General features: G+C 49.6%; 4 protein-coding genes across 10 annotated transcripts; 1 reads left to right on the top strand and 3 right to left on the bottom strand.

Annotated features, from left to right (window-relative positions):
* Positions 1-12,794, top strand: LOC132910749 (nitric oxide-associated protein 1). Of its 3 annotated transcripts, none has more exons than XM_060966712.1 (6): positions 1-1,581; positions 1,718-2,014; positions 2,113-2,434; positions 2,560-2,793; positions 2,855-2,961; positions 12,240-12,794. In XM_060966712.1, the coding sequence occupies exons 1-6, from the start codon at positions 339-341 to the stop codon at positions 12,356-12,358; spliced, it is 2,322 nt and encodes a 773-aa protein (XP_060822695.1). In that variant the 5' UTR covers positions 1-338; the 3' UTR covers positions 12,359-12,794. The 3 variants fall into 3 exon arrangements, with proteins under 3 accessions (XP_060822695.1, XP_060822713.1, XP_060822705.1); XM_060966730.1 differs by having other exon boundaries at positions 2,560-2,780; XM_060966722.1 differs by lacking the exon at positions 12,240-12,794 and having other exon boundaries at positions 2,560-2,780; positions 2,855-3,131.
* Positions 3,043-4,950, bottom strand: LOC132911002 (spermatogenesis-associated protein 6). Its single transcript, XM_060967275.1, has 6 exons — positions 4,667-4,950; positions 4,230-4,589; positions 4,032-4,151; positions 3,867-3,967; positions 3,462-3,788; positions 3,043-3,351 (listed from the first exon to the last, which is right to left on the bottom strand). The coding sequence occupies exons 1-6, from the start codon at positions 4,712-4,714 to the stop codon at positions 3,282-3,284; spliced, it is 1,026 nt and encodes a 341-aa protein (XP_060823258.1). The 5' UTR covers positions 4,715-4,950; the 3' UTR covers positions 3,043-3,281.
* Positions 5,112-5,604, bottom strand: LOC132911098 (uncharacterized). The gene is made up of 2 exons (XM_060967502.1): positions 5,328-5,604; positions 5,112-5,271 (listed from the first exon to the last, which is right to left on the bottom strand). Exons 1-2 carry the CDS (start codon positions 5,567-5,569, stop codon positions 5,112-5,114), a joined length of 402 nt encoding a protein of 133 aa, XP_060823485.1. The 5' UTR covers positions 5,570-5,604.
* On the bottom strand, positions 5,746-24,487 carry LOC132910652 (uncharacterized). Of its 5 annotated transcripts, XM_060966510.1 has the most exons (14): positions 24,085-24,486; positions 20,271-20,384; positions 19,889-20,088; positions 19,342-19,812; positions 18,744-19,260; positions 17,487-18,648; positions 17,039-17,410; positions 16,577-16,962; positions 16,187-16,483; positions 16,033-16,068; positions 15,452-15,621; positions 7,546-11,278; positions 7,105-7,434; positions 5,746-7,028 (listed from the first exon to the last, which is right to left on the bottom strand). In XM_060966510.1, the coding sequence occupies exons 2-14, from the start codon at positions 20,366-20,368 to the stop codon at positions 6,950-6,952; spliced, it is 7,851 nt and encodes a 2,616-aa protein (XP_060822493.1). In that variant the 5' UTR covers positions 20,369-20,384; positions 24,085-24,486; the 3' UTR covers positions 5,746-6,949. The 5 variants fall into 5 exon arrangements, with proteins under 5 accessions (XP_060822493.1, XP_060822464.1, XP_060822474.1 ...); XM_060966481.1 differs by having other exon boundaries at positions 7,105-11,278; positions 24,090-24,487; XM_060966491.1 differs by having other exon boundaries at positions 7,105-11,278; positions 17,499-18,648.
* Between the last annotated feature and the right edge of the window lie 175 nt (positions 24,488-24,662).

Raw genomic sequence — 24,662 nt, forward strand, 5'->3', positions numbered from 1 at the left:
TCGATCGATGGATACATCGCTTTTCAACGTTTCGCTAACATGGTAGCGTCGATTCATTCGACTCGTAACTTCATTCACGTGTGTTCGTCTTCAATGGGCCAGAAGTATTTTGAGGTTATGCACAATCTCACAAGGCGATATGTATTTCATTTTACCAAACTGGACGTAACGATTGATACGGTGCAACGATCTTGATAGATTTTTCGATCGTAAAATGTCAGACGTTACAAGTTTGAATAATATATCGATAGATTATAAGAGGAAGTATCTCTATAAAACGTGATATCGTTGATTATTGACATTGTATCTTCGCACGAATCATCGTACAAAACTCAGATATGAAATTTTGGTTGTTTCGATTACATAATTACGGTGTATGCCGTAATTTGAAATTACGGCACTTTGGGCATGCGACTTTGCATAGAAACGCCGAGTCGGTCAAAGCAGAAGTAGATTCGAGGGTTCTCGCTCTCCGAGATAAATTGCTGTATTGCGATTACTTGGATTCTGAAAAAGTGAAAATGGGATTTCGAAAGCGGAGAAGGTTGGAGAAATTGAAATTCGACTACGAGGAAAAGCAAAGATATGAAGAAATTGCTCATAAACCTGCTTTCAGTATACTGCTGAACGATCTAACGGAAGGTAAAAATAAGATCGTCTGTGGCCAAGAAGAAAAAAAAACGGAGGATAATGATTCTGAAAAGGAAACTGTAGTAAAACGAAAGCCTGTACATATGCCGTACGAGATGGTAGATTCGTATGAAATAATCGATTCGAGTATATCGGATGACACCGAAGAAACGAGTTCGATGACCGTGTCAAACGAAGAATACAAGAATTTGTACGAAAAGTATTTGGAGATGAAAAAGAGCGGTTTGAACGTGCTTAGTTTCGAAGATTTCGTAAAGTCCATGGAGGACGATGTCGATCGATCGGATACGGACGATCTGCCGAATGCAGAGTTGCAGAAAGTTTCAAATACTTGGATGACCGATTACGAACAATTCGACGACACTTTGCTCAACGTGAATTGTTACGGTACATCGGTTCCTAATTCGGAAGTAAGTTGTGTACCGTGCGGTGGTTGTGGTGCGTTATTGCACTGCAGGGATCCAGCGATCCCTGGATATTTACCGTCGGAATTGTTTTCGTTTAAAGACGACGTGGACTTGAAATCCATGACATGTCAAAGGTGTCATTTTTTAAAGTTCTACAACACGGCTTTAGAAGTGAAAGTATCGATCGAAGATTATCCCAACTTATTGAGAGTGATCAAAAGTAAAAAATGCGCCGTCATACTGATAATCGATCTGACCGATTTCCCTTGCAGTATTTGGCCCGATCTGAAGAGTGTTTTGCATCCTTTTACTCCTATTTTCCTGGTTGGGAACAAAGTCGACCTGCTGCCCACCGATAGCCCGTCATTCCTCGAGAACGTGAAACAATGTTTATTAGATTCCGTGATCAATGTAACCGGTGTAAAGAGGGAAAACATTACGCACGTGCAACTTGCCTCCGCGAAAACTGGCTACGGCATAGAGCATCTTATAAATAAGTTGCAGTACAAATGGCGTCACAAAGGTACGTACCATCTGTCGCGTCTCTTTCGTTCTAACGAGAGAAATCAAAGAGAAAGTTGTCAGCGTCCAAGATACGTGTTTATTTAAGAATTGCTAGTTTCGATGATTACGCATAATCGTCGATAAGTTCGTTTCAGGTGACGTTTATTTGGTTGGTTGTACAAACGTTGGCAAATCTTCCTTGTTCAATACTTTGGTAAATTCTGATTATTGTAAAGTACAAGCTATCGATCTGGTGCAACGCGCTACAGTGTCTGCTTGGCCAGGAACTACGTTGAACTTACTCAAGTTTCCAATTTTAAATCCGACCGACGAAAAACGTTGGTTAAGAACATTAAGGCTTACCAAGGAGAGATTTTATAGGATGCAAGAATCACATTACAAAAACTATCAGTTTAAAACGACGAAGGCTATGAAGTTTGCGACGTTAGAAGGTAGCAGAGCAATTTGAACGTATTATCGTAAATCTTGCTCGAGTTGTTCGACGTCTTACGTTCGTCCGAAAGATTTTTGATCGTTCGTTTGTTTGTAGAGCACGTTGGTAAATCGTTTATCTGGAAATCGTTGAAAGACGCGAGTGCGGATCCTTTTTCCGAAATATCGTACAAGGCCATGTCTAGAAAACCCGTTTTAGACGAATCTAGACCAGAGTACAAACAGAGCCGTTGGTGCTACGATACTCCCGGTACCATTCAGCAAGATCAAATACTAAACTTGTTAACGACCGACGAACTGTCGCTAACGTTACCGCAAGAAATTATCACACCGAGAACGTTTATGCTTAAACCGAAACAGACCGTGTTTGTGGCTGGTATGGGAAGGTTGGACTATCTCGAAGGAGAATACTTTATACGGTAATTGGTATATTCTCTGTATCTCGAAGATACGTATATGATACATATGAACGTTACGTAGAGTTATTAGCTGGTTGACAATCATTTAAACTTCTTAATTCCTTTGTTCTCTGCCTCTGGGATAGATGCACGCTGTTCACGAGCAAGCAACTGCCTATAACGATGTGTTGTACCACCGATGCGGACGAGGTCTACGATCGACTGTTGGGGACGAAAGCTTTCCTCGTACCTATCGGCGATTCGGAACGATTAAAAGTATGGCCAAAATTGAAGCCGAAAGAGATCGGAGGGATAACCGGTGTGAATGGCGAGGAATCCGTCGCTGACGTTGTATTGTCAAGTATAGGTAGATCGAACTGGTAAACGATAGTCGAGGCGGTGAATTTTGTCGCGTTTCGTTTAATCCATTATAATCGACAGGTTGGATCGCGATCACGCCCATGGAAAACGAAAGCGTCTCGTTAAGAGCGTGGACACCCGAAGGTCGTGGTATACACTTGAGATGTCCGGCATTGTTAAAGAAATCGGTGAGTCTTCGGGGTGCGAAGGTGCATGGTACTCCGATGTATTTGTTGGGTCAACGAGTATACGTTAAACGTTAAACAACAACGTTATCAGGATCATCCAGCGCTTTATTCTCACGTATGTTTACTCTGAATGTCTTGGTTCTGTGTAAGTACATAATTTTTTAAAATTATTGCGATCTTTTGCGAGAACTTTGCTCCTTTCCCCACTCCCACCTCCCTTTGTCATGCGATGTAATAAAGCGTCGTCTTCTTCGTTTTTCTTCTCTCTTGGTAATTTCATTTCGCTAACGAAAATGGTTAACAGGCAATGGTTTCACTTGCTATCTTTTGCCGTGCAACGCGGCTTTACCTTTCTCTCCGTAAGATGGACGAGACGTTGATCGTAATCCTCTGCAAAAATAAGCACAAAGAGAGGAAGAGAAAGAAGAAGAAAAGATTGGAAGTAGCTGTGGGAAACGTTGGAAAGACGATGGATCGCGCTACGCGCACGATAAACTTACGTAGAGATCCGCTGTTGCGACATCGAATGATCTCTTTGCGGATGAGCGGGATCGTCGGGAGAGATCCCGTCGCATTCGCTGGAAAAGTAACATTTGTACTTGAGACAGACGGGGCAGCTGTCGAAGATGTGTAGATTGCCACAAACGGAGGACACCCGGTAGCATCTTGGCGGCACATCGAATTCCGTGTCGATATCGGTATCGAGGTAAATATCGTTCCGACACTTTGATCCGTATTTCATCGGATGGTAACACCGATCGGTCCGGGCAAGTTCGCCTTCACACGAGTATTCCACGTGATTACACGGATCGTTTGGACACTGTGTGCTGTAAAAATTGGAATTTTACAAAGTCGAGATCGCAATAAGCATCGCAGGTAACAAATAAACAAGGTAGTATACTTACAGATGGCAAACTTGAGCTTTCGTCTTGGCTCGACTATGACAAACCTTTCTTTGCCTGATGATACCTTTGACGGGTCGTTTTCTGTGAGCGTGGGATTTTTGCTGAAAATTACGATCGGTGGAAAGGTGAAACGTAACGTAAATTAACGCGAATATAGCGTTTTACCTTGGAATCGATGGTTTTCGGATTGACGATGTACGGCCTGTCGAGGTCCCCGTCGTAAATCGTTTTCACCTCTTCTATCACCGTTTTCGTGGAAATTTCGATTTTAGGCGCTATAATACCCTGTCGAAACGGTGGTTCGCCTTGGAATTAGTCGAACGGAGAGCGCGAGTATCACAGTCGGAGAGAAGGGATACTAACGGGGAAATACTTGGTCGGGTCCATGAGCAGATCGACGTCGACTCCGGGCAGCAACCGTTTGCAATAAGTTACCGGATAGAGAAGATCGGCCAAACTGGTCTGAAACGTAGCCAAAAGGATGGGCTGGTTGCACGGACTAAGCCATTGTATCAATTCCGCGTAGAGAGATTGTTGGTGCAGAATCCGTTGCAAGTCTGTCAAAGCAGCCAGCCGTGTGAAAGTTTTCTTAAAGTTAAACTCGTTGTGAAATAATAGTGGAAAAATCGGTGATACTCTGTGAGATTCTAGGGTGGAACCAAAACTGTTTATTCGCAATGCTATTTTTCCGTTAGGACATAGCCATACACCGGGACACGTAACCTGAAAGAGGTTATTTTTCCAGTTAGTTCGATTCGAAGACCGATCGGACGTTGGACGACTCTCGGATCGCTACTTACGGCGTGTAACTCTAGTCGTATTTTCACACAGAAACCCTTGCCCGCCATGATCGCCGCTGAGATCGTTTGCTGCGGTAGCGTGCGCTACTATCGAAATATCCGATGGTACTTATCTGAAGATCATTTTCTTGGATGGCGGTTTCAGCAGACGGAGGGAATCCGTGAGATGGCGAATCGGCGGGATAAACGACGCGATCACCGTTTTATCGGTGTGTTTTTGGCAAAAGTATTCTCGAAAAACGAAGTGTACGGCGTGCAGAGTCGATGTGCTGGCGGTTGTGGTCGGCGGTGGTGGTGGCAGTAGTGGTGGTGGTGGTGGTTTATGGTAGTGGCCATGTCGGCGCGGGATCGGTGTGGCTCGTTCGTTGCCAGGAAACAGAGTTGGCACAACATCGATATTGAATTTTATCGACGATCGCGACAAACGATAGCATAGCCGCGTCGTTTAAACTTTGAAAGGTATTCCTAGAAACTTCTCTGTCGGTAAACCTCTCTGAACGTGTCGTATTCGAAGTTCGTTAGCGATAAAATCCGTTTGTTTTCGGGCAAACGACAACCTTGGATCCTTGGTCCGAGGTATCAAGGGTTCCGAGAACCAGCCATACCTATGAAATTGCGATCGTTTATATTTCCGGATGTATCATGTATCTCTAGGGCGTACTCCATATTGACCGTCGGTGGCTTGAACGCGTAAATATCCTTCGGTGAGAGGACCAGTCGTTTCGTGATCAAATCTACGTACTCTCGTCGAACCTCGGAAGCCGGGATCGCGTCGCGTTTCGCGTAAAACTTACCGGTTAGAGGTTTCGTACGCGCGATAGCTACGAACTTTTCTTGCAGGCGAAAGTACTTTTTCTCCTTCTCGTATCGCTCGGTATAAAATCGCAGTTTCACAGGGTTCATGTCGCTTTTATCCGTCCGTCAGACCGTGCGAATTTCGTCGAATTTCGTGGTGCGAAACGCGCTACTGGAATTTTTCACGCGGAAAATTGGTTGGCGAAACGGCGCGTGAGAAAAACAAACGAACGGACAAACGAACAATGAAACATCGGAGTTTAACAATGAGCAGGCGAACGATGCTCGTTCGAATAGCATGGTTTATTTTAAAATACGAGTAGAAAACGCATACATAAGAAGCGGAAGACCGTGGCTAGTCAGTCAGAGATTCGCAGCGAATACCTGCAACGTTTTCAAGGGATCTTGCAGAGATACGACCAAGATAAAACTTGCTCCGCGAGAATATAGAGGGGGAAGGCGAAACGCTGCTCGAGACGCGTTTCGGGATAACGAATCCCGTTAAATCGATCAACGAAAATGCGAAAACGTTGCGCGTGACGAAGCAACTCGCTCGTTACTCTCGTACGGCGTTCACGTTTTCGCGACAGTCCGATAGCTGGAGTATCAACAGCTACGTGTCTCGCGTCAGCCTTAAGCTTTAACTTAACTTACAATTTTAGAAATACTGCAGCCAAAACCGCTCGTAACCACATACACGCGTTTCGAGCAGATAACACGAAAAGAAGAGAAAGGAGAAACTAGAGAAACAGGAGAAAACGTATACGCGGTTCGTTGGATTATACGAACGTCGAGTTTCTCGGAAAAGATACAATTTACGTGGCAACAACATTTTTCAAGGCACACTTTTATATAATATAGTCGTAAAAATAAAAGCGACGACGATGATGTAACAATAACGATAACAATAATAACGACGATAGCTATGGTCATTGCGACGATGGCGACGATAATAGCGACAATAACGATAATGATAACAGCCATAGAAAACAACTATTGCAATGTCGCATTTTAAGATTTATTAAGTAAGGAAGAGAGAAAAACGTGAAGTTGGTAGAATGGACGAGACTATTTGCTATAACGAACATGGACCGAGCGTCCGACGTAACGTAACGTCGACGAAAACAGCGGGCAGGCAAAGAAGTACGTTTCGTCGGTTTCGAGGGAAGACGAGACGGGGTGGTTTTAGGCCGTTGGATCGTTTCGTAACGAAGACGAGACGAGACGAGCGTTCGGTACGAATCGAATAAATAGACTAGAACGAGGTCGTATCGAGATGGTGGGAGAAATACGATCTTGCGTCTGGCAACGCGGAATAAGAGAGTATCTTCTAAAACGAACTGTCGCGATCACTTGGATACGCGTATACCGTGACGCACGTTACCGATTACTCGGTCGAGACACGTGGACGATAACGCTGGAATCAATGCGTGCAACGAACAAAAGTAGCGGGACGTTGGGTGCGCGCGTGAAGCGTCGAAAACGAGATTAACTGTGGTCGTTGGCGCAACGGCTCGTCGTTTCAGCGGACGTAGGAAGCGAATGGGTCGTACGTTCGCCTTTGCTCCTGGAAAATCAAAGGAAACGCGATATTACAACCGTCGAGGAACTAAGGAGGAGGAGGAGGAGAGACGAGCGATTACCTCCTCTGTTCCGTGGATCGTTCGTCGCCGCAGGAAGCGGCTGACGAAGCAGGATCGGTATCTTCGTAAAGCTCCAGCGTTCTCGCGTTCTCCGTGCAAGTTTTCCGTTTCGCGGCGTTTGCGCGTAGATCTGAATTTCCGTTGTAGTAGCCGTTCTCGCACCTGGTCGGATACTCGCTGCACGTCGGCGACCTCCTAGACGGCGAGTAGTCCGCGGTGCTCGGAGATAGCAACTCCTCGTAGTACTGGACGGTTTTCGGTTCGGCAAGTCCGATCGCGTACTTTCTCGGCAGAGAGGAGTAGCCGAGGCTGACAGAGTCGTTGGACAAGCTGGAAGCAGAAGGTCTGTACACGGTGGCTAGATCCGGATCCGCGGTAAAGTCGACGCTGTGATATCTCGACCTGGAGGCGGACAGGTCGAAGGTCGGCGACCTGAGATACCTTCTGAGAGGATCGTAGGACGAGGAGAGTACGACCGGGTGCTCGGTCGGCGACTTGAGGTCGGTGACGTAGCCGGTGTCGGAGTAGCGAGCAGCTCGGTCGAGCGATCGATTGCGACGATCTATCGCGACGCCATCCTCGCTATAGAAACCGTACCTTTTGTCAGTGGCGTACCTGTTGCCGCTGCCGCCGCCGCCACCGGTCTTCGAAGTGACCGCGGGAGCGAATCCGGCGTATCCGGTTCCGTATCTACCGCGATCCCGGTGCTCGCGGTGTCCGCTGAAGCTGAATTTTCTCGGCAGCGTCGCGCTGCCGGGCAATGCGACGCCCGGCGGCGGAGCCGTCAACGACGGTCTTCGTCTATCGTTGAACCGCGAGTAGAAGCTTCGTCTGCGTATTCGATCGATCACCGATTCCGAATTGTCGGAGTTGTCGTTTCTGGCGTACAACGAGTGGGACGGAGACGTGGGCGAGTGCAAGTCCGGTCTCGCGTGGCTCAATTCCGCCGAGCTGATCGACCACGAATCGAAGCTCTCGGGATCGTCCATCGGCGAAAGAACGTCGTTCGGATAATCGGTGCCGGTGACGGCGATAGTTGCGCTCGTTATCGGCCGGTCGTTCTCCGTCGAAACTTCCGAAGGAATCGCGCTCGACTTTCTCGTTTCCGGAGGATCTTGCACCGCGTTCACCGCCGATTCCGCGTGGCTCTCGATGATCTTGGCGCACTCGGTCACCTCTCGCTTCAGTTCGGCAACGTCTCTGGCGCGCAACGGCTTGTCGACGATTATCTTGTTGCCGGCGATGCCGGCGCGATGCGTCACCTTCGACAGACATTCCATCAGCTTGCCGGGGAGATCTTGGTTCGTCGTCGTCGACGACGGAGAATCGGATTTCGGCGAATCCCTCTTGGGCGTAGCGTTCCTGAACGAGTGTTGAGGTATCTTGGACAGATCGAGCTTCAGATTGTTCCTGTTCGGTCGTTGAGACTCCCGTTGAATTTTCGTCGGTTCGTCGTTGTTGGTTTCCGTCTCGACCGTTTCCTCCTCGGAATAGTCGTTGCCACCTCTTTCCTCGCTCTTGTCCCCCGATTCCGTCCCAAGTCCGTTTTCTTCCGCGTTGCCCGGCTTCGCGCTAGAGATCGCGACTTTTGACTCGATCGAGCTCTTGTCGCAGATGCCGGGTACCTTCTTCTTCGTTCGAGGTTTCGCAGGCTTCTCCTTCCCGTCCGACGTTTTATCGGCGTCGCCGGATTTGTCGATTGATTTGTCGCCGGTCCCACCGCCGGAGACCGTCGCCTTTTTCACCACCTTCTTCGTCACTCGTACTATTTTCTTCTTTTTCACGCCGTCCGAGTCGTTGCTTTCCGACGTCTCAACGGTCTTTTTCGTCGGTTTTCCCGTCTTCTTCTCCGCGGCCTCGGATCTGCTCGGTTCCGTGGACGAGGCGCCGTTCTCCAGCGAACACCGATTCGTCCGTTTACCTCTGTTGCCCGGGATCGCCACGGATCTCTTTTCCGTCGATCTTTTCTCGTCGTCGTTTGGTTTGTCGCGTCTCGTATCCGTCGATGCTTGCTCCGCGTCTCGATTCCAGTTACCCCTCTCTCCGGCCGATTCTTTCTCGCGTGACGCGCTCCTCTCTGTTCCGTCCTGCCTCGGTCCCTCCTTCGACGAGAACCGCCTCGAAGATTCGCACGAGGAGACGCGTTTTTCCGGCTTGTCCGATTTGTTCGTCTCGCCGATCTTCTTCGCGGATCTGGCGTCGGCGTTGGCGACCAGCTTGGTCGGTATCTTGCTACCGACGGTGGGAGCGGCGGTCGCATCCTCGACGGATGTAAGATCCGCGAGCACCTTCGGCGGGCTCTTCTTCAGCTTGCCGAGGATCGTGGTCTGCGATCGCGTACCGTTCGCCAGCTGTTTCGGATCCGCGGTCTTGAACAAACCGAGCACGGAAGAGACCCTGCTCTTCGGAGAGTTTCGCTTCGGGTTTTTCGGCCGGGAGAGATCCTCGACGCTGCTTGCTCTTTCGAGGGTAACGCGTTCGTTCGAGGCCGAGGATAGGCGACGGTCGACCGGTGGCGCGGATCGCTCCCGCGATGCTTCGTTGTCGATCTTTCGCTCGTCGCTCGCTGCCGATCTCACCGTCGTCTTCTCTCGGCCCGACGCACGCTGTTCGTCGTTGCACCGAAGACTCTCCAGCTTCTTCTCCAACGAGTGCAGAAATCCGTTTCGCGAACCTTCGATCGGCTCTGTCGTTTCCGTCGCCGTTTCCCTCTCCCGCGAGCATCGATCCCTTCTCCGACAATTGATCTCGTTCTTCAGTTCCTTCTCCCGTTTCTTCTCCGTCTCGACGCTGCCTTCACGGCTCATCGTCGTTGGCACGGTGGTTTTCGACACCGCTGCCGCGTCCTTGTTCTCGCTTTTCCGCTTCATGAACCGAGACTTGCGACGTTCGTTCTCCGCCGCCTTCTGCGCTTCCTTCTCTTTCGCGTAACGACTCTCCTCTCTGGGCGTATCGAAAAAGTCCGGCCGTAGGAATCGCGATATCCGACGTTGCTTCGACTTTTGCGGCTTCTCTTTCTCCTTCTCTGCCTCCGCCGTTTCCTTCTCCTTGTCCCTGGTCGGCTCGTTCTCCGATCGGCTGGCGGCGGTTTTGAAAAACTTGCTCAGCAACGACCTTTCCGGGACGAGGGTTCGTGCCACGAGATTCGCCACGTCCTGCGAATCCGCCAACGATTTTCGCCGGTCGACGGCCGCGCTCGGCTCTCTGGTCAACGAGCCGGATCGCAGCCTCAGGCTGGGGATACAGGTTCGCCGCTTCGAGGTTGCCGAGGCTCCGGTCGTTTCTGCCAGCGAGATCAACGATCGTTTCTCGCATTTGTCCGTGTCTCGGTAGCTGGACGTTAGATTCACACCGCCGGACGAGCCCAAGTTCTTCAGTTTCGATTCCCTGATCAAGTTCTCCGCGGCTAACAACCTGTTCTCCAAGTTTCTCGACGAAGGATCCGATTTGTACGCGGGCTTGTAGTCGACCGCGTTGTTGGCGCAAGACTCGGTCGGCGAAACGTCGTCGTCCAACGGGTTCGTGTTCGAGTCGCAGGCCGAGGTCGAAGCGTACTCCGAGATCGAGCCGCTTCTGTCGCCGGCGAACGCGTCGTCCGACGTCTCTTCTTGAATCTTGTCCGTACGATAGGAACGGAAGCTGTCCTTTCGCAGTCTGCCCGTGCTGGCTCGACCACCGCCAGTTTCGTTGTACCATCTGCCGAGGTTGCCACGCGCCACCGTGTCCCTGGGGAACGTGGAGAAGAAGGAGGAACGACCGTGCAGGTGCCGATGATCGGCGAGATCATCCTCGTCGTCGAAGAGACCGACGACGGTACGACGGGGCGAGACGAGCGATCCGGTCGACGATTCCAGTAGGCTGTTGGTTCTCCTAATGGGCCGTCGATCGCTCGCCGATCGGTGCTTGTACTCGGACTGGTCGGAAACGGTGGAGACGGATCGGTCGACCGCCGCCGATGACGACGACGCCGCCTCGGACGCGTCTCTCTCGGCCGAACGGGCCCGGCCTTCGCGCGAAACGGACGGTGATCTCGTCAACGATCGTCTGGTTTGCTCGATCAACGTTCTGCCCAATCGTCTGGTCAAGCTCGGCGTGAAGCTTTGCTCTAACGATTCCTGCGTCTCTTTTTTCATTCGCGTTGCTTCCGCTTCTACGTCTTCGCGTGCTACTTTATCTGAAAAACAAACCTCCGGATGACATGTGTTCTCGGGCCGATCGTCCGAAAGTCTCGTCGTTGTCTTTATGCGGGAGGCGGATAAAATACTCCGACTTTCTCCATATTTACACTCCTTTATTTCTACATACATGAAATTTCTTCTTTCGTCTCTTATAAAATTTCTCGAAAAATTAATAAATAAATTTAACCGATGAAAGAAAGAAAGATAGATAGATAGATAGATAGAGAGTGAGAGAGAGAGAGAGAGAGAGAAACGGCTCCAAGGCCACTGAACCGAACGATGAACGAGTTTGCCCGCGCGCAGCGTATCGTAACGCGACAAAGAGAGAAGAAAGAAAGGAAAAGAAAAAAAGAATGAAACGAACAACCCGGTTCTTTGATCCGGTTGTTTCGATCCAACGTTACATGGAAAGCGTCCGAGAACGATCGTCTCTCTGTACCGTTATGTCGTCGCAGGAAACTAAATTTAAAAAGAAACAAAGAAGATGAGCAAAGAGAAGATGGGGGGGAAAAAGGAGGCGAAAGGACTTGGAAAACGATACGAAACGTACGGACGAAACGAACGAATCGAGGGACGGACTGATACCGAACGCGCCGCTAAACGGGCAAAGGCGTCGATAGTTCGATGTCTGGCACTTTCGGGGTTTGTACAGTGTAATCGGTACTGGTGTAACGATACCATCCCCCTTTCCAAAATGTACATCGACGAGGATGTACGGGCACGTACCACACGCACACGCGCCAGGCACACACGGATGTGTATATATATCTATATATATAGATACATAAATACATACATACACACAAACAAACATACATACATACATACATACATACACGCGTACGTGACATACGTCTCCAAGTATATCGACACGAGAAATCGTCAAGAGTAAACTCGTATACTCGCCGAACGATGACATGCAGCGTATGAGGCTTTCTATGTGCGTACGGACACCAGGTTATAGGTTTTTAGTGGGTTTCAAGAAATCAGAACGGTATTTGGAGAGCGCGATGATGGAGTTTGCGAATCCATCGCGAATCCATGGGAAGCTGGCCGGCTGCTGCGAACGGCGTTGAAAGAGACTCGCAAACGGATTCGCAGGATCAAGCATTTGGCGGTCGAGTAACATCGAAATAAATACGTATGTCGTGTCGAGCGACGAAAATCAGAACGCGTCAAATGTGTAAACTCAAGTCGAGGATAATGCAAAGTGTACGGTATTAAATACGATATGATAGCGTTATCAAAGCATGCTGAGAACAATGTAAAAGTAATAAAACGTTGTTATTTAAACTCTTAAAAACACAACAAATATCAGCCATCTCAAACAAGGGTTAGCTCCTTTCGCCTCGCGGTGTACAATTTTTCCAAGTATCTTTCCTCTTAATAGCGTAAGTTTTCGACGGTACACAGCGGATACGTGGTCTCGGAGATGGATCGATCCATCGCTGGTGTTCGCGCATCCAGCGATCCTTCGCCGATTGTCACGCGTCGTGACAGCGAGACGATGGCGTATTCCTTGAAAGAGCGCGATGACGACCCGATCGATGGATCGGAATTGACCCGGGCTGCGTCCGTCGAGTGGCGGAAACTCGGAAAATCGCTTCCACGTCTTCTCGTTCAGCAGCGTGCGTGCGTGCTCGATCGACGCGAGATCTTCCTTCTCTCCGGGTCGGCTTTCGTTTGTCACGCGGCGCGCTAGACGAACGCGACCGCGGTCGAGTTACGACGAGTGGAGCGCGTTGGTGAACGCGGCTTTGATGTTCGGTAGGTGTGCAGAGTTTGGCCGAGTGTCGCGCAAACATCGGAACGTCGGCCGCACGTCGCTCGAACGATCGCGAACATTCGCGTGATCGATCGTGCGGCAACAGAGCGACGAGGTGACGTTCGTCGGATAAAAGTGTGCTGGCATAGTACCTAACTTGCTTTGCCTACTGGGGATTAGCATCCGCCCGCCTACGTAGAGTCACTCGCACGGTCGCTGCAACAACCGTGAGAAAAAAACCGTCAATTACACCTATTTAGACAAAACGATTCTACCGTGATTTTCCAGTGTATATTTTCGATAATCGGTCGCACCATCGGCACGGTTCGTTCGTTGTCCGACCGACGAAAGAACGATGCCACCTTTCCACCATCTTTGCCGATTAATCGCACGAGAGTTACGCCGGTCGCGTGGAAAATGGATAATTAAGCGTTAAGCCGTTAGCTTGGGCGTTGCGCGCGTCTTACGAAACTCGTACTTTGGCGAACCACGCGATCGAACCACGGCCCGTATAAACAAGAAAGAATTTCAGCGCTCTCGGCTGACGTTCCGCTCCGCGCGGTTCCAGCCGGCGTCGTTTCGCGCGGAACAAACTCTCGTTAGTAATTCGTTCGGAAAAATCGGTTACTCGAGCGATTCTGGCATCCTTCTTTCGATCGAAATACGCGCCTCCCCCTCCCTCCCTTCCTGCCAATCTCATCTCTTCTCACCGTTTTCATTTTACGGCCGACTTTGCTTCTCTTCGATTTTCTTTTTCGATCCAACGACCGTGACGTTACGAACGTGCGGTTACGAACGTGGTACCGAAGAAGAAAGCGAAAGAATGCGCAGCCGATTCGGATGGAGGTTTCGTCGATCGAAAACGAAGCAATCGTGGTGGACGGTGCGCGTATACCGAAAATATCAACTCTGGAACATCTGCTCCGATCGCTGATTGAAGAGTCGACGATAGACTGAAGATGCGAAGTAGATGCGTAAATTTTCATCAAAGATGGATTTTATCTTGGAGAGTAATAGAACTGAATTTCCTCGTGTATTCGTGTATATGGGTAACGTGTGCAATCATGCTTTAAAAAGTAAACTTTAGCGTGACACTGAATAAATTAAAGAAGAAAAGTGAATTGCGGCTGCTCGTGTTAATGGGATAGTATGTAAATCAACAACATCGCAACTCGCTACTACTGCGTGTATTACGGGCTTCTACGTGTTAGGCAAAGTACGGCGAGTCACGTCTGTGAGTAATTTTAATGCTCAAACTTGTTCGAACGCGAGCGGAAATTAATCGTTGGACGTTTGATCGCGTAATCGCGTGTCTTCGGTCTGCGCGGTTCTATCGCGGAAAAAATGAAGAAAAAGAGTGTGAGAAGAAGAAGAAGAAGAGGAAAGAAAAACGGAACAACAGGCAGGTACCGTTTGCAAAGAACACGGTGCAGACATGCGCTTAGAAAACTGTATCTCGTTCGCGCACTTGTACTTTGCGCAACGAAGAAGCCGGTGTAAGCCGCCAGCGAAAAAAAACCGGTGCTCTCTCGTCCAAAATTCAAAAGGAGACGCGCGAGTACCGGTTACGTTTCGATCAGCCGACCTGTTTCTCTCGATTTCGCTATACGCGTCGCAAATCACTGTGAAACGTTTACCCACCTGTGCCAAACACGAACCATATATCTTTATATATTTCTAAACGAGGTTAGTATCAAATGTTGCAAAAAAACATCGTCAGGCAAGAACATCGGAAAAAAGATACTCGGCGGAGGAAGAGAGACGAAAAGAGAAAAGAAAATGAAAAAGAAACGGCAAGGGGAGGAAAGATGGATGATCGACGGAGAAAGTGGATCGTAGAGAGAAAGAGGATCGGGGGAGGGGGAGGGAGGTGGTGCGAGGGTGATCGGCAAAAATAAAGAAAAAGATACGCTCTGTCTATCAACGACTCGACAACAGCTAGGTTGTACCAGAAAATGCATGCCGAGTAAACGCATTCGGCATTTTCTCGTACGGCTTGCGATTTCAACCAGTGACAAAATATATTCTCGTTAAATATATCTGATTAAATAGGATGGCGACTAGGCGGAAGCTGGTTTTTTCACGAACCGATGATTCAACGTTTTCTCGCTTCCAGCGGACACGCGATCGATCGTCAGCCCGATCGACGCCAAGTTACGAGAAAATTTTGACACTGGGTGGAATCTCGAGCCGCGTGAACCGTTTGTGATCCGGCGATCCATTCGACGATCCGTTCGACGATCGTTGCTTCCATCGAAACTCGACGACGAGCAGGTGGAACATGGAACGCAGAGGGGTTCACCCTCGTTGGACACGAACGATTCATTTCGCAGCACGATACGGTTGTTTTTGTACGGTCAAATTTGTAGAACGATCGTAGAATAATCGCTGCTGGTTCTCTTACCTCTTGGTAAAGTGTTACTGCCGACGTCGAACACCGTTTCCCTCGAAGAATTACCATGCGATCCTGGACTGCTCGGAGTTCCTGGGTTCGACGTGTTCGCGCAATCTTTCCTCGACAGTATGTCACCCTCTCGACCGAGCGAATGCCTGAACTGCGACTCCGACAACCGCCTACGTTCCAAACAGATAAAACGTTTGCGTGATTTTCCTACGGATTGCCAACGTTTGCTTTCACGCGCGTTCCATCGGTCGTTGGTCGAAACTATTCCTCCGATCTCGTCAACGTAACGAAACGCGACCGTTCGTTGGCTGGCTGTTGGAAACCGGCGTTTCGAAAGCGCAGCTCCGACAGCCAAGTATAGCGAATAAAAAGAAGAAGCGTGAGAGGCAAAAGTCGTTTGCGGAAACGTTGCGTGCGCGCGTCTACTCTGTACGCGTTTCGAACGGCGAGGAGAACGGCCGTTACTATCACAGCGAGCCGATACGTTCAAGATAGAATACTCGTGATATATTTTGCGCTACCTTCTAAAATAATCGGCATAGACTACATTGTTCTAAAGTTGTTGTAACAATTGGACTCACGTAGTCACGGTCCTCGTTTCGACATACGTCTGGTAGCTTGCACAAACAAGCGTCAAACCGTTGTCATTAGGTATCCTCGATATCTCAGCAATCTCGCGCGAGAAACAGAGAAACACAGATGGTAAAGGATGGCTAAACGGCATCGATGAATTACCTCGACAGTGGTTTGTTTAGACCCCACAACGCTTGCGAGGAATTGGATCCTAGTCTTCCAAACAGGCGGGAACTCGGGAAGCCGGTGGTACGATTATCGTCCACGTTCAATCTCTGTGTCAAGCTTCGCACTCTGGACAGCAGAGTGGAGAATAGGTTCTCGGCGGTTAACAATTCGAAACCATCGTCGTCGTCGTCCTCGCCGGACGACAAGCTGTCCACGTGTTCCGGTGGCTGTCTCGATGGCCGGGAGCTTCTCAATCGATGCATGTGTCGTTGCAATAGATCCTCGCTGTCTCTGCAAGCGACGAAAACGCGTATCATCGACTCCTTGCTGTCGAACGGACGCGTCGATAGCTGCAGGACTCGAAACGAAGAGAAAAAGCCCTACCTGTGCAACGAAGAGAACGGCGATTCGTCCTCGCTGGCATCCGACAGCAACGAGCTCATTCTTCGAGGTCTACCAAATCTGGAGCGGGGCACGTTGGCGCTAGACGGTGTGCCAGCGGTTTTGCTCTCAGGCTCCACGCTACCGGATCTGGGAGTCACGTAACCACCGCCTTCCACGGCGATGGGAATGATATATTCTCGAGGACTCTTTCGGATCGGCTCGGGACCAACGGTCGATCCGAGAGCGCTATCGGTGTCTGAGTCCGCGGTCGACTGACGAGACAACGAGCCCGACCGCTGCGAAACCGATCTTTGAGGCATCGGTGGCGGCTTGGAAGGTGGAGGCGTGGTCGACGAATGTCGCGACTGCCGATGATCCGCTTCCATCTGTTGGAAATCGTGTATCGAACGGATCAAGAATCGACGAAATAGATTATCGCTCGAGTTCAGCAACGTTCGGTACCTGAATCGGAATTATCCTCTCCTTCGGCGCACCGCTCCTCGGTCTGCTTTCCGGTTCCAAGCTGGAGCTTCGATTGGTCTGCGGTACCGCGGCTGCAACGGGAAATGCCACTTCCGACCGTTGCGTTCGCAGTTTCTGTGGCTGAAACGCGTCGATCTTTGCCTCGAGTTCGGATTTGAACGCGAACGGAACTTGGGCCTTGTAGGATTTCGCACTCGTCACGGAGATCTCGGCTTTGCTCGTCTTTCGTGGTCTGGGTAGAGTCGCGCTCTTTAGAGTGATTTCCATTTTGCTGGACATTTTTGGTTCTTCCGGTTCGTCGTCGTCGTTGTCGCCGTCGTCGTTGTCGTTGTCGAACGCCTCTGTCGAGATCTGAAAGAATTCGGTCGAATAAAAACGCGTGCACGGTTAGAACGTGTCTCGTTCGCCGATCTACCGTCGATCTTACCGTCGATCTTACCGTCGCTCGTCCGTCCGCGTCCGCTGTTTTCTCATCGAACGAGAAGTTGGTTTCGGTGGGTGTCGTAGTCAAGGATTGCGTGGTCGAACGCGAATCGTTCGTACCGACCGATATCTTCGACGGAAGTTTCTTTGGTTCTTGGCTGGAGGGCGAAATTGGCGGAGATCCGTTTATCCTCCTTTGCATAGGCGGTTTGCCAATCGCACCGCTTATTATGTCGATAGCCCGTTTTTTCGCCTCTTCCTTCTTCTTCTCTTCTTCTTCGTTTTCCTCTGCCTGCTCCTGCTGCTCCTGTTCCTCGCGTTCGATTCGCGTCGGCTTCGTCTTGTCGTTCGAATTTTCGTTCTTCTTCGCTTCCGTCGTAGGAACGTCGATGATCATCTTGGACGCGACGCATTTCGTAGGCGGAGGCGTGACAATGGAAGAGAGACTGGCCTTTCTCTCGAACACGCGCTTCGCCCCTCCAACGTTCACGCCGGGTATAAAGATCTTTTTAGGTTTCTCGTTCTCCACGTTCGACGCCATCTGATTGAACTTCTCCGCGGTCTCGAATATCTTGGAGCGTCTCCTTTCGAACGTCTTCGCAGCAGCGTCTCGCGGTTCGTTGGAAAGTTCCGAATCCAGAGACAGCGCCTTTTCTTTCAGCTTCTTAAACTCTCGTTGAGTCGCCTCGAGGTTGATCGATTCCTCTTGACCGCCGGTCGACGACGTTCTCTCGAACCTCTCGTTTCCGGCCAAAGTCTTCTCGTTCGATGGTTCGAAGGCGGGTGTCGCGGAACGCGCGATCGTTTGATCGTGCGCCATCTCCGAACGTTTCGACGATTCGTCACGGTGTCCGTCGTCTAACGATTTCGCTTGGCGTTCGTCCGGCAAGCGCTCCTCGTCGTGATTGGCGACGGCGCGGTCTTCCGACGAGATTCGCCGGGATTCGTCCACCGCGAGCGGTCGCTGTTCCGGTTCGTGAATCATCGGCGTTTTGCTTCTCTCCTTGCTCGGTGATCTCTCGCTACATTCTTTGATTAATTCTAGACAAGCTGCCGTAGATTCGATCTTGTTCAAGTCGACGGTCTTGCTAATAGGAACGGTTACCATTGGATCCACCTCCATAGCTTCCTCCGTGATCGAGTTTGGAATAGGCGCCGAGTGATGCCTAGAAAGGGGGAAAAAAGAAGAGAGAAAAAGAGAGTAACGAACGAGTTAAATGGGAAGGACGTTGGCGCGACGAAGAGGCTTCGTATCGATTACCTGGACGCGGATTTGTACATTCTAGCTTCGGGTTCGTCCCGCTTTTCTTTCCTTCGAGGTCGTTCCTTCCTCTTGGCATCGGCGGCAGCCGTTTCGTCCATCGACGGCGTTGTCTCCAATTTCCTTTTGGCGTCGCCACCGATCGGAGCGGTCCTCTGCTCCTCCTCCATTAACTCTCTTCTTATCCGTCTATCGGAACCGCTCTGATCCAGTTCCATCAAGCTGCCGACGGAATGGCATCTGGTAGGTATCAGAGTTTCGGAAGACACGTTATTCGGAACGTCCGCTGCGGCTGGCTGCTGGTCCCCAACGACCAGTTTCTCCGCGCTCGCCGACTGTGGTACCAGAGAGAGCAGCAAGTCCAACCGAACGGGAGTTTGAGCCGCCAAGTCCTCCGCAATGTCCAAGCAATTCTGCTCGTAACCTTCGTTCACCCACCAATGGGTGCAAATCCTTTCGATGTCGGCTCTTCTGGCGGGACAAACGGTCAGCATGTCTTTGATAAGAGGGGAGGCGGCTGAAAGAAACACGGGATCAGTGGAAACACGTTGACGCCGCTCGACGACGGAGAAACAGCGAGCTACGAGTCGACACTTACGCGACGGTTTCTTAGGTTCGAAGTAGTCGGACTGTGAGATCTGTTTGACTAGTCGTTTGAAGTTGGAGCCGTCGAAGGGCATGGCACCGTACACCAGAGTATAGAGAAGAACGCCCAAGCTCCAGCAGTCGACTTCGGGGCCGTGATATGGGGTACCCTTGACGATTTCGGGACTGGCGTACAGCGGACTGCCGCAGAACGTGTTCAACAGCCGTTGCTCGTCGAACACGTTCGACAATCCAAAATCCGCGATTTTCGCGTTTCCAACCTGATCCAGCAGTATGTTTTCCAGCTTCAAGTCCCGATGACAGATTTTATGCTTGTGACAGTAAAAAACTGCGGTGGCTATCTGTCGAAATATTCGTCGAGCCTCGTGTTCCGTCAGCACCTTGCGCTCGCTCAAGTAGTCGTAGAGTTCGCCACCGGCTGCGTACTCCATAACCAGCACCATCTTCTCCCTGTTCTCGAACACTGGAAAAACGCGATCGACGTCAGAGTTCCGATCTCTGGAAGAAAGAGAGAGAGACCAGACCGGACAAGCCCGTACCTTCGTATATGTGAATAATGTTGGGATGTTGAACGCTCGACATTATCTGAATCTCCCTTCGTATCCTGATCAAGTCGGCTTCCGTTTCTATCTTGCATTTTTTAATAGTTTTTATCGCCACTTCTTGCCCGGTTTCCTTGTTGATTCCCAATTGAACTTTACCGTAAGTACCTTGACCGAGCTTCTTGATGATGTCGAACCTGAGAGCAAGAGAAAAGGAATACGGATTGATTCGCGTGCTCGTAATATCCGCAACGCGACTACATACTACTATCTCTTATCGTCTCGCGTTATGTAAGTTCCAGCAAGTATTTAGCGAACACGCGAATCTTACTGCCCCCTCCCCCAATCGTCTAGAATCTCGGTCTTCTCCGCTTCATACCTCTGCTTCAATTTCCGTTTGTGATTGTGAAGTCGCACCCCGCCCGTGCTCTCCATTCCTCCCATTATGTTGTGTATACTCGCCTCGCCCACCACCATTTTTTCTTATTCTTATCTGAAAGCAAAGCGAGTACCGCTAGTAATATCGAGTACGACAGGCTTTTAATGTTTAAAGAGGAGGAGGAGGAGAAAGAAAAGGAAAAAGAGAAGGTGGTTCGTTTCATCAGCTGTTTCCGTCGATGCTCGTTTAGCAAGAAAATTCTAAGATATCGAGTGTCCGCGTGGAAAAAACGTTTGGTACGGTGTTGTATTCGCGGTGCGAGACGCGCACGATGAATCGGCAACGAGGTCGTATTCGACCGGACTAGAAAGAGATGCGGTGGGTGGGGGAGAGAGATATTATTTTTTTCGAAAGATGACTCGTTGTTAGGGTCGACCTCCAAGCTGGAGGTTCGAAGCCGGAGGCTGAATGCCCGCGGTCTCGCGATCGAGGATAACGGCAAACAGGCAGAGTACGATTATCGGATTTACGGTGAAACCGAGAAGGAAGGACAGACGGACAAAATGCGGTGAGTTTATTTTCGGTTGCGAGACGCCGGCGTGCGTCTCTCCCGCCGATCAACGGCTCTAGCGACGCTTACCCCCCCGACGACGCACGCTCGTTTCCTGTCTGCGCTGTGCGCGCTGCCAACCGTATTCCATCGAATCCAGTCGAATCGAATCGATATAGGATTTCATCGAACCGAAATCTCGTTGTTTCTTCCGACAGAACGAGTTCCGTTGTCTCCAACGACTGGCAACGCGGTCGGACAAAGACAGCGAAAGCGAGAGCGACGCGCAGATATCTCTGTATCGTCGACGACGACAGAGTACGGATAACGAGTAGAATGGTTCGCGATTCGAGGACGAAGGGAAAACCTAGAAAGGAGAATGACGATCGCGAACGAAACGAAAGCGAAAAGCTTGGCTGGACCGCGCGTGCGATCCTCACTCTTGGCCTCCGTTTCCAAGCGAATTCCGCTTTGCTTCGCTTTGCCTGGCTACCTCGGTGAGTAACCTCGATGCCTATACCTCTGTGTCTTTCGTTCCCCGAAAAGCGTACGAATATTTTTCGAGGCCCACCTTGACTTCCTCGCGGCGAGCTCGTTTGGCCGATCGTCGCGCACAAGCCACGCCAACACGCCTGCCAAACCAGAAGCAACGTAGCTTTTCACGGAAACCACCCGACCGCTCTTTCGCTCTCTTTCTTAGATCGTCGAGTCTGACTCTGCGATTCGCGATCCGTCAGCAAATTGCATTATCCGCGTAATTGCGAACAACGCAAATCAAATTTTGCTAATCGGTGAATTTTTTTCGGCAGTCGATACCAATTAGAGGACTCTGTACCAAAGGATTCTATAGACGTAAATGATCAAAGGAATAAAACAAAGGACGCGAGGATCGAATCGTGGAAGAATCGTGGCGGGTCGGAACGGAACACGTGCCCGTAGAAAATCGCACGCGCGCTCGCGCACGCATACGTAGTCTTTCTCGTTCTCGATATTCGATCGTGGTGCGTTTCGATATTTTTAGCGGGCACGTAGACCCGCCGCGTGGGCAGACCAGCTTCAGGGCTGATGTCCTAATGACTTCCATTTCCCCTTTTTCTCTCTTTCTCCACTTCCTGACCAAATCCGATGTTCGATCGCCAACGTTTTCGGATCGAACGACAGCACCGTTCGTGAAACGAGAGGTGGACCGGACGACGAAAAACGCAGCCGGAGATGGCGATCGATTCGACGATCGGACGATGACGCGACACGAACGAGCGTTCGCCGCTGAGCGATTTCGATGCAGCGCTAGTAGGAACGATGTAGCCAGGTCATGATAATTTTTACCTCTTATTTATAGACCGAGTCTAAAATATCTTCTGTCAACGCGCGAAGTCTGAAAGAACGCGAGATAAATTCGACCGAGCAATTAGAAATAAACGCGCGCGGCCGATCGCACAGCCGATTCGCGCGGCTTCGCGCTTTGTCGTATCTTCCAAATCAGACTCGTTCTCTTCTCCTCTTTCTTCTTCTTTCTTCGCTCTCCTTCTCTCCTCCTTCCCATCCAGTCTGCTTCTTGCTTTTCGGCGAAATTTTTCAAGTCGGCAAACCTGCTAAAGCGCAACTATTCGCGCGAACTAGAGGGTCGACGCGCGAAGGCGCCGTTTGGCAACGATCGCTCGAAAAATTTGCCAACTTTGATTTTCTTCTCGCGACCTCGAAACGTCCACGATAAACCGTACGAGCACGCGCGCCTCCTTCTAGTTCCTAGTTGTTACGTCTCTTCCGATCCTATCGCCTCTTTCATCTATTTCAAATCGGTGCTACGGATTACGAATCTTCGTGCACCGCTCTGCCTCTTCGAGCTACTCGTCGGCTCTCTCCGCTCCTCCTCTCTGCTCTTCTTCCCCCGCAAACTTTCGAAATTTCGAACGCTATCTGTTACAGTTTTCAATCCGTTGCAAAAGCGTTAACCGTTAATACGCCCGTTTTCCCCGATATCGTTTCACCGTTAACGATCGTTTGCGCTCGCTTTCGGTTCGTCGGCATTCGCTACGAACGACCATAGAGAAAGCAGCGCGAAAGTGCTTCTCCAAACTGTTCGATATACGTAGAATGTTTATCGGGCCAGAGGATGTCGTTTGAACGTGACGTCATCCGGTGGCTTGTATGGCATCTTGTGATTCACGTATTATTATTAAAACCCTTATTATTCCATCGCGCGACTCGCATTGCATATATGAATGAATCTCTGTACGTTCGTCGTGGGTGATTGTACGCGTGGATCGCAATTTCTCGCGACAAAAGTTTGAGTCACCAAGAATTAATAGACTACTCGGTGAATTTCATTCGCGACCATCTGGATCTATGCTATTTCTGCCCTCGTAAATCTTTCGTGGTATTACGTTAAACCCGTATTAACGAGAAAAAGAAAATTAACAGGAGAAGAAAGAAAGATAAAGAGGCAATGTAGGGAAAAGACAAAGCGTCGATAGACGGCGTTCGAAGGAATCACGAATAAAACGTCGTGAGAAGACCGAGTTGCCGTATGTTCTGCGACAAATTGCTAAGGTCAGGATCGAAATCGAATTGCGCGAGTCCAAGTGTATTCGGTGAAACTCGATGTAAATATTGTCGGTAAGAACGAGACAGTGATAGGTGATAGGATCGGTAAATTAATTTCCCGATGCCGGTAATAAGACGTATCGATTGACGCGAGAATCGTTCTATCAATTGGGTTAAATAAAATGTATGTCACTGTGTGCGTACATGTATTTGTGCATCGTATGCAACGAAAGCGCGTAGCGCGGTATGTAGGTTCCTGCCGATAAAAATAGCATTCTGATATTTCGAAGAGTTCTTTAGGAACATCCGTTAATTATTTCGATCGTTATCGTTCGCTGTATTAACGTAAAAGGAAACATCGAGTGGACGTCATTCCGAGATAATACGGTAATGAAAGCGAGAGTGACGTCGACGTCGTGTACGACGATCACGACCGCGACCACGACCACGATCACGACGACGACCACGACGACGACCACGATCGCGACCACGACGACGAAGAGGAGGACAACGACGATGACAACGAGCTTTCCTTCTTCGTTATTGAGTAATCGAAAACGCCCACGACAGAAAATCGACGCTTGTTCGTAACGTTTCTTTATTCGGGATTAATCGGGATGGACGTTCCTTCCTCGCACTCGTATTCGTCGATGGAACGAACGGACGCTCTGAATGAGAATCGACACTCGGGTAGAGTCTAAAAATAGCGAGAATTTGTACCTTACAGTGAACTCTGGAGCCAAATTATCCTCTTTTGCGGCTGCTTTACGCTCCCGGGGAACTATACGAAAGTTACACTATTTACACTGTTATTATCGTCTTTGCGGTGACTCCGATCACTAAGTCTCTACGACTTTTGAATTTTTCTGAGAGATCGTACACGTTCCTCGTTTCCATTTCATTTTACCAGACATTTTTCGCGTGACGATACCGCACACAGTTCATGCGCTGCCACCATCTTTATTTACTAATTTTGGACTTGAACACTGAGAACAGGGAATGGATAGATTATAGTGATACCAGCGCCATCCTTCGACGTCATTTTCTACACTGCGAGTGTATGCGTTTTAAAAGAGTTTCGTACGATTTCGCTAATTTCGTTGCGATTGCATTTCGCCGATGCGAACACCGCTATAGAAAAAACATCGTTCGCTATATATTAACGACATTTTTTATATAATGCGACACGATTCTTTATTATACGCGAACCACGTTCTACTTTCCAACTTCCTTTTCTGCATAAGATATAATCTTTTCTTTATGATAGAATCATAGATCATTTTATGGATGTGATGATC

This window comes from Bombus pascuorum, chromosome 1 (genome assembly GCF_905332965.1).
Source record: "Bombus pascuorum chromosome 1, iyBomPasc1.1, whole genome shotgun sequence".
In the NCBI taxonomy this organism is placed as follows: Eukaryota; Metazoa; Arthropoda; class Insecta; order Hymenoptera; family Apidae; genus Bombus; species Bombus pascuorum.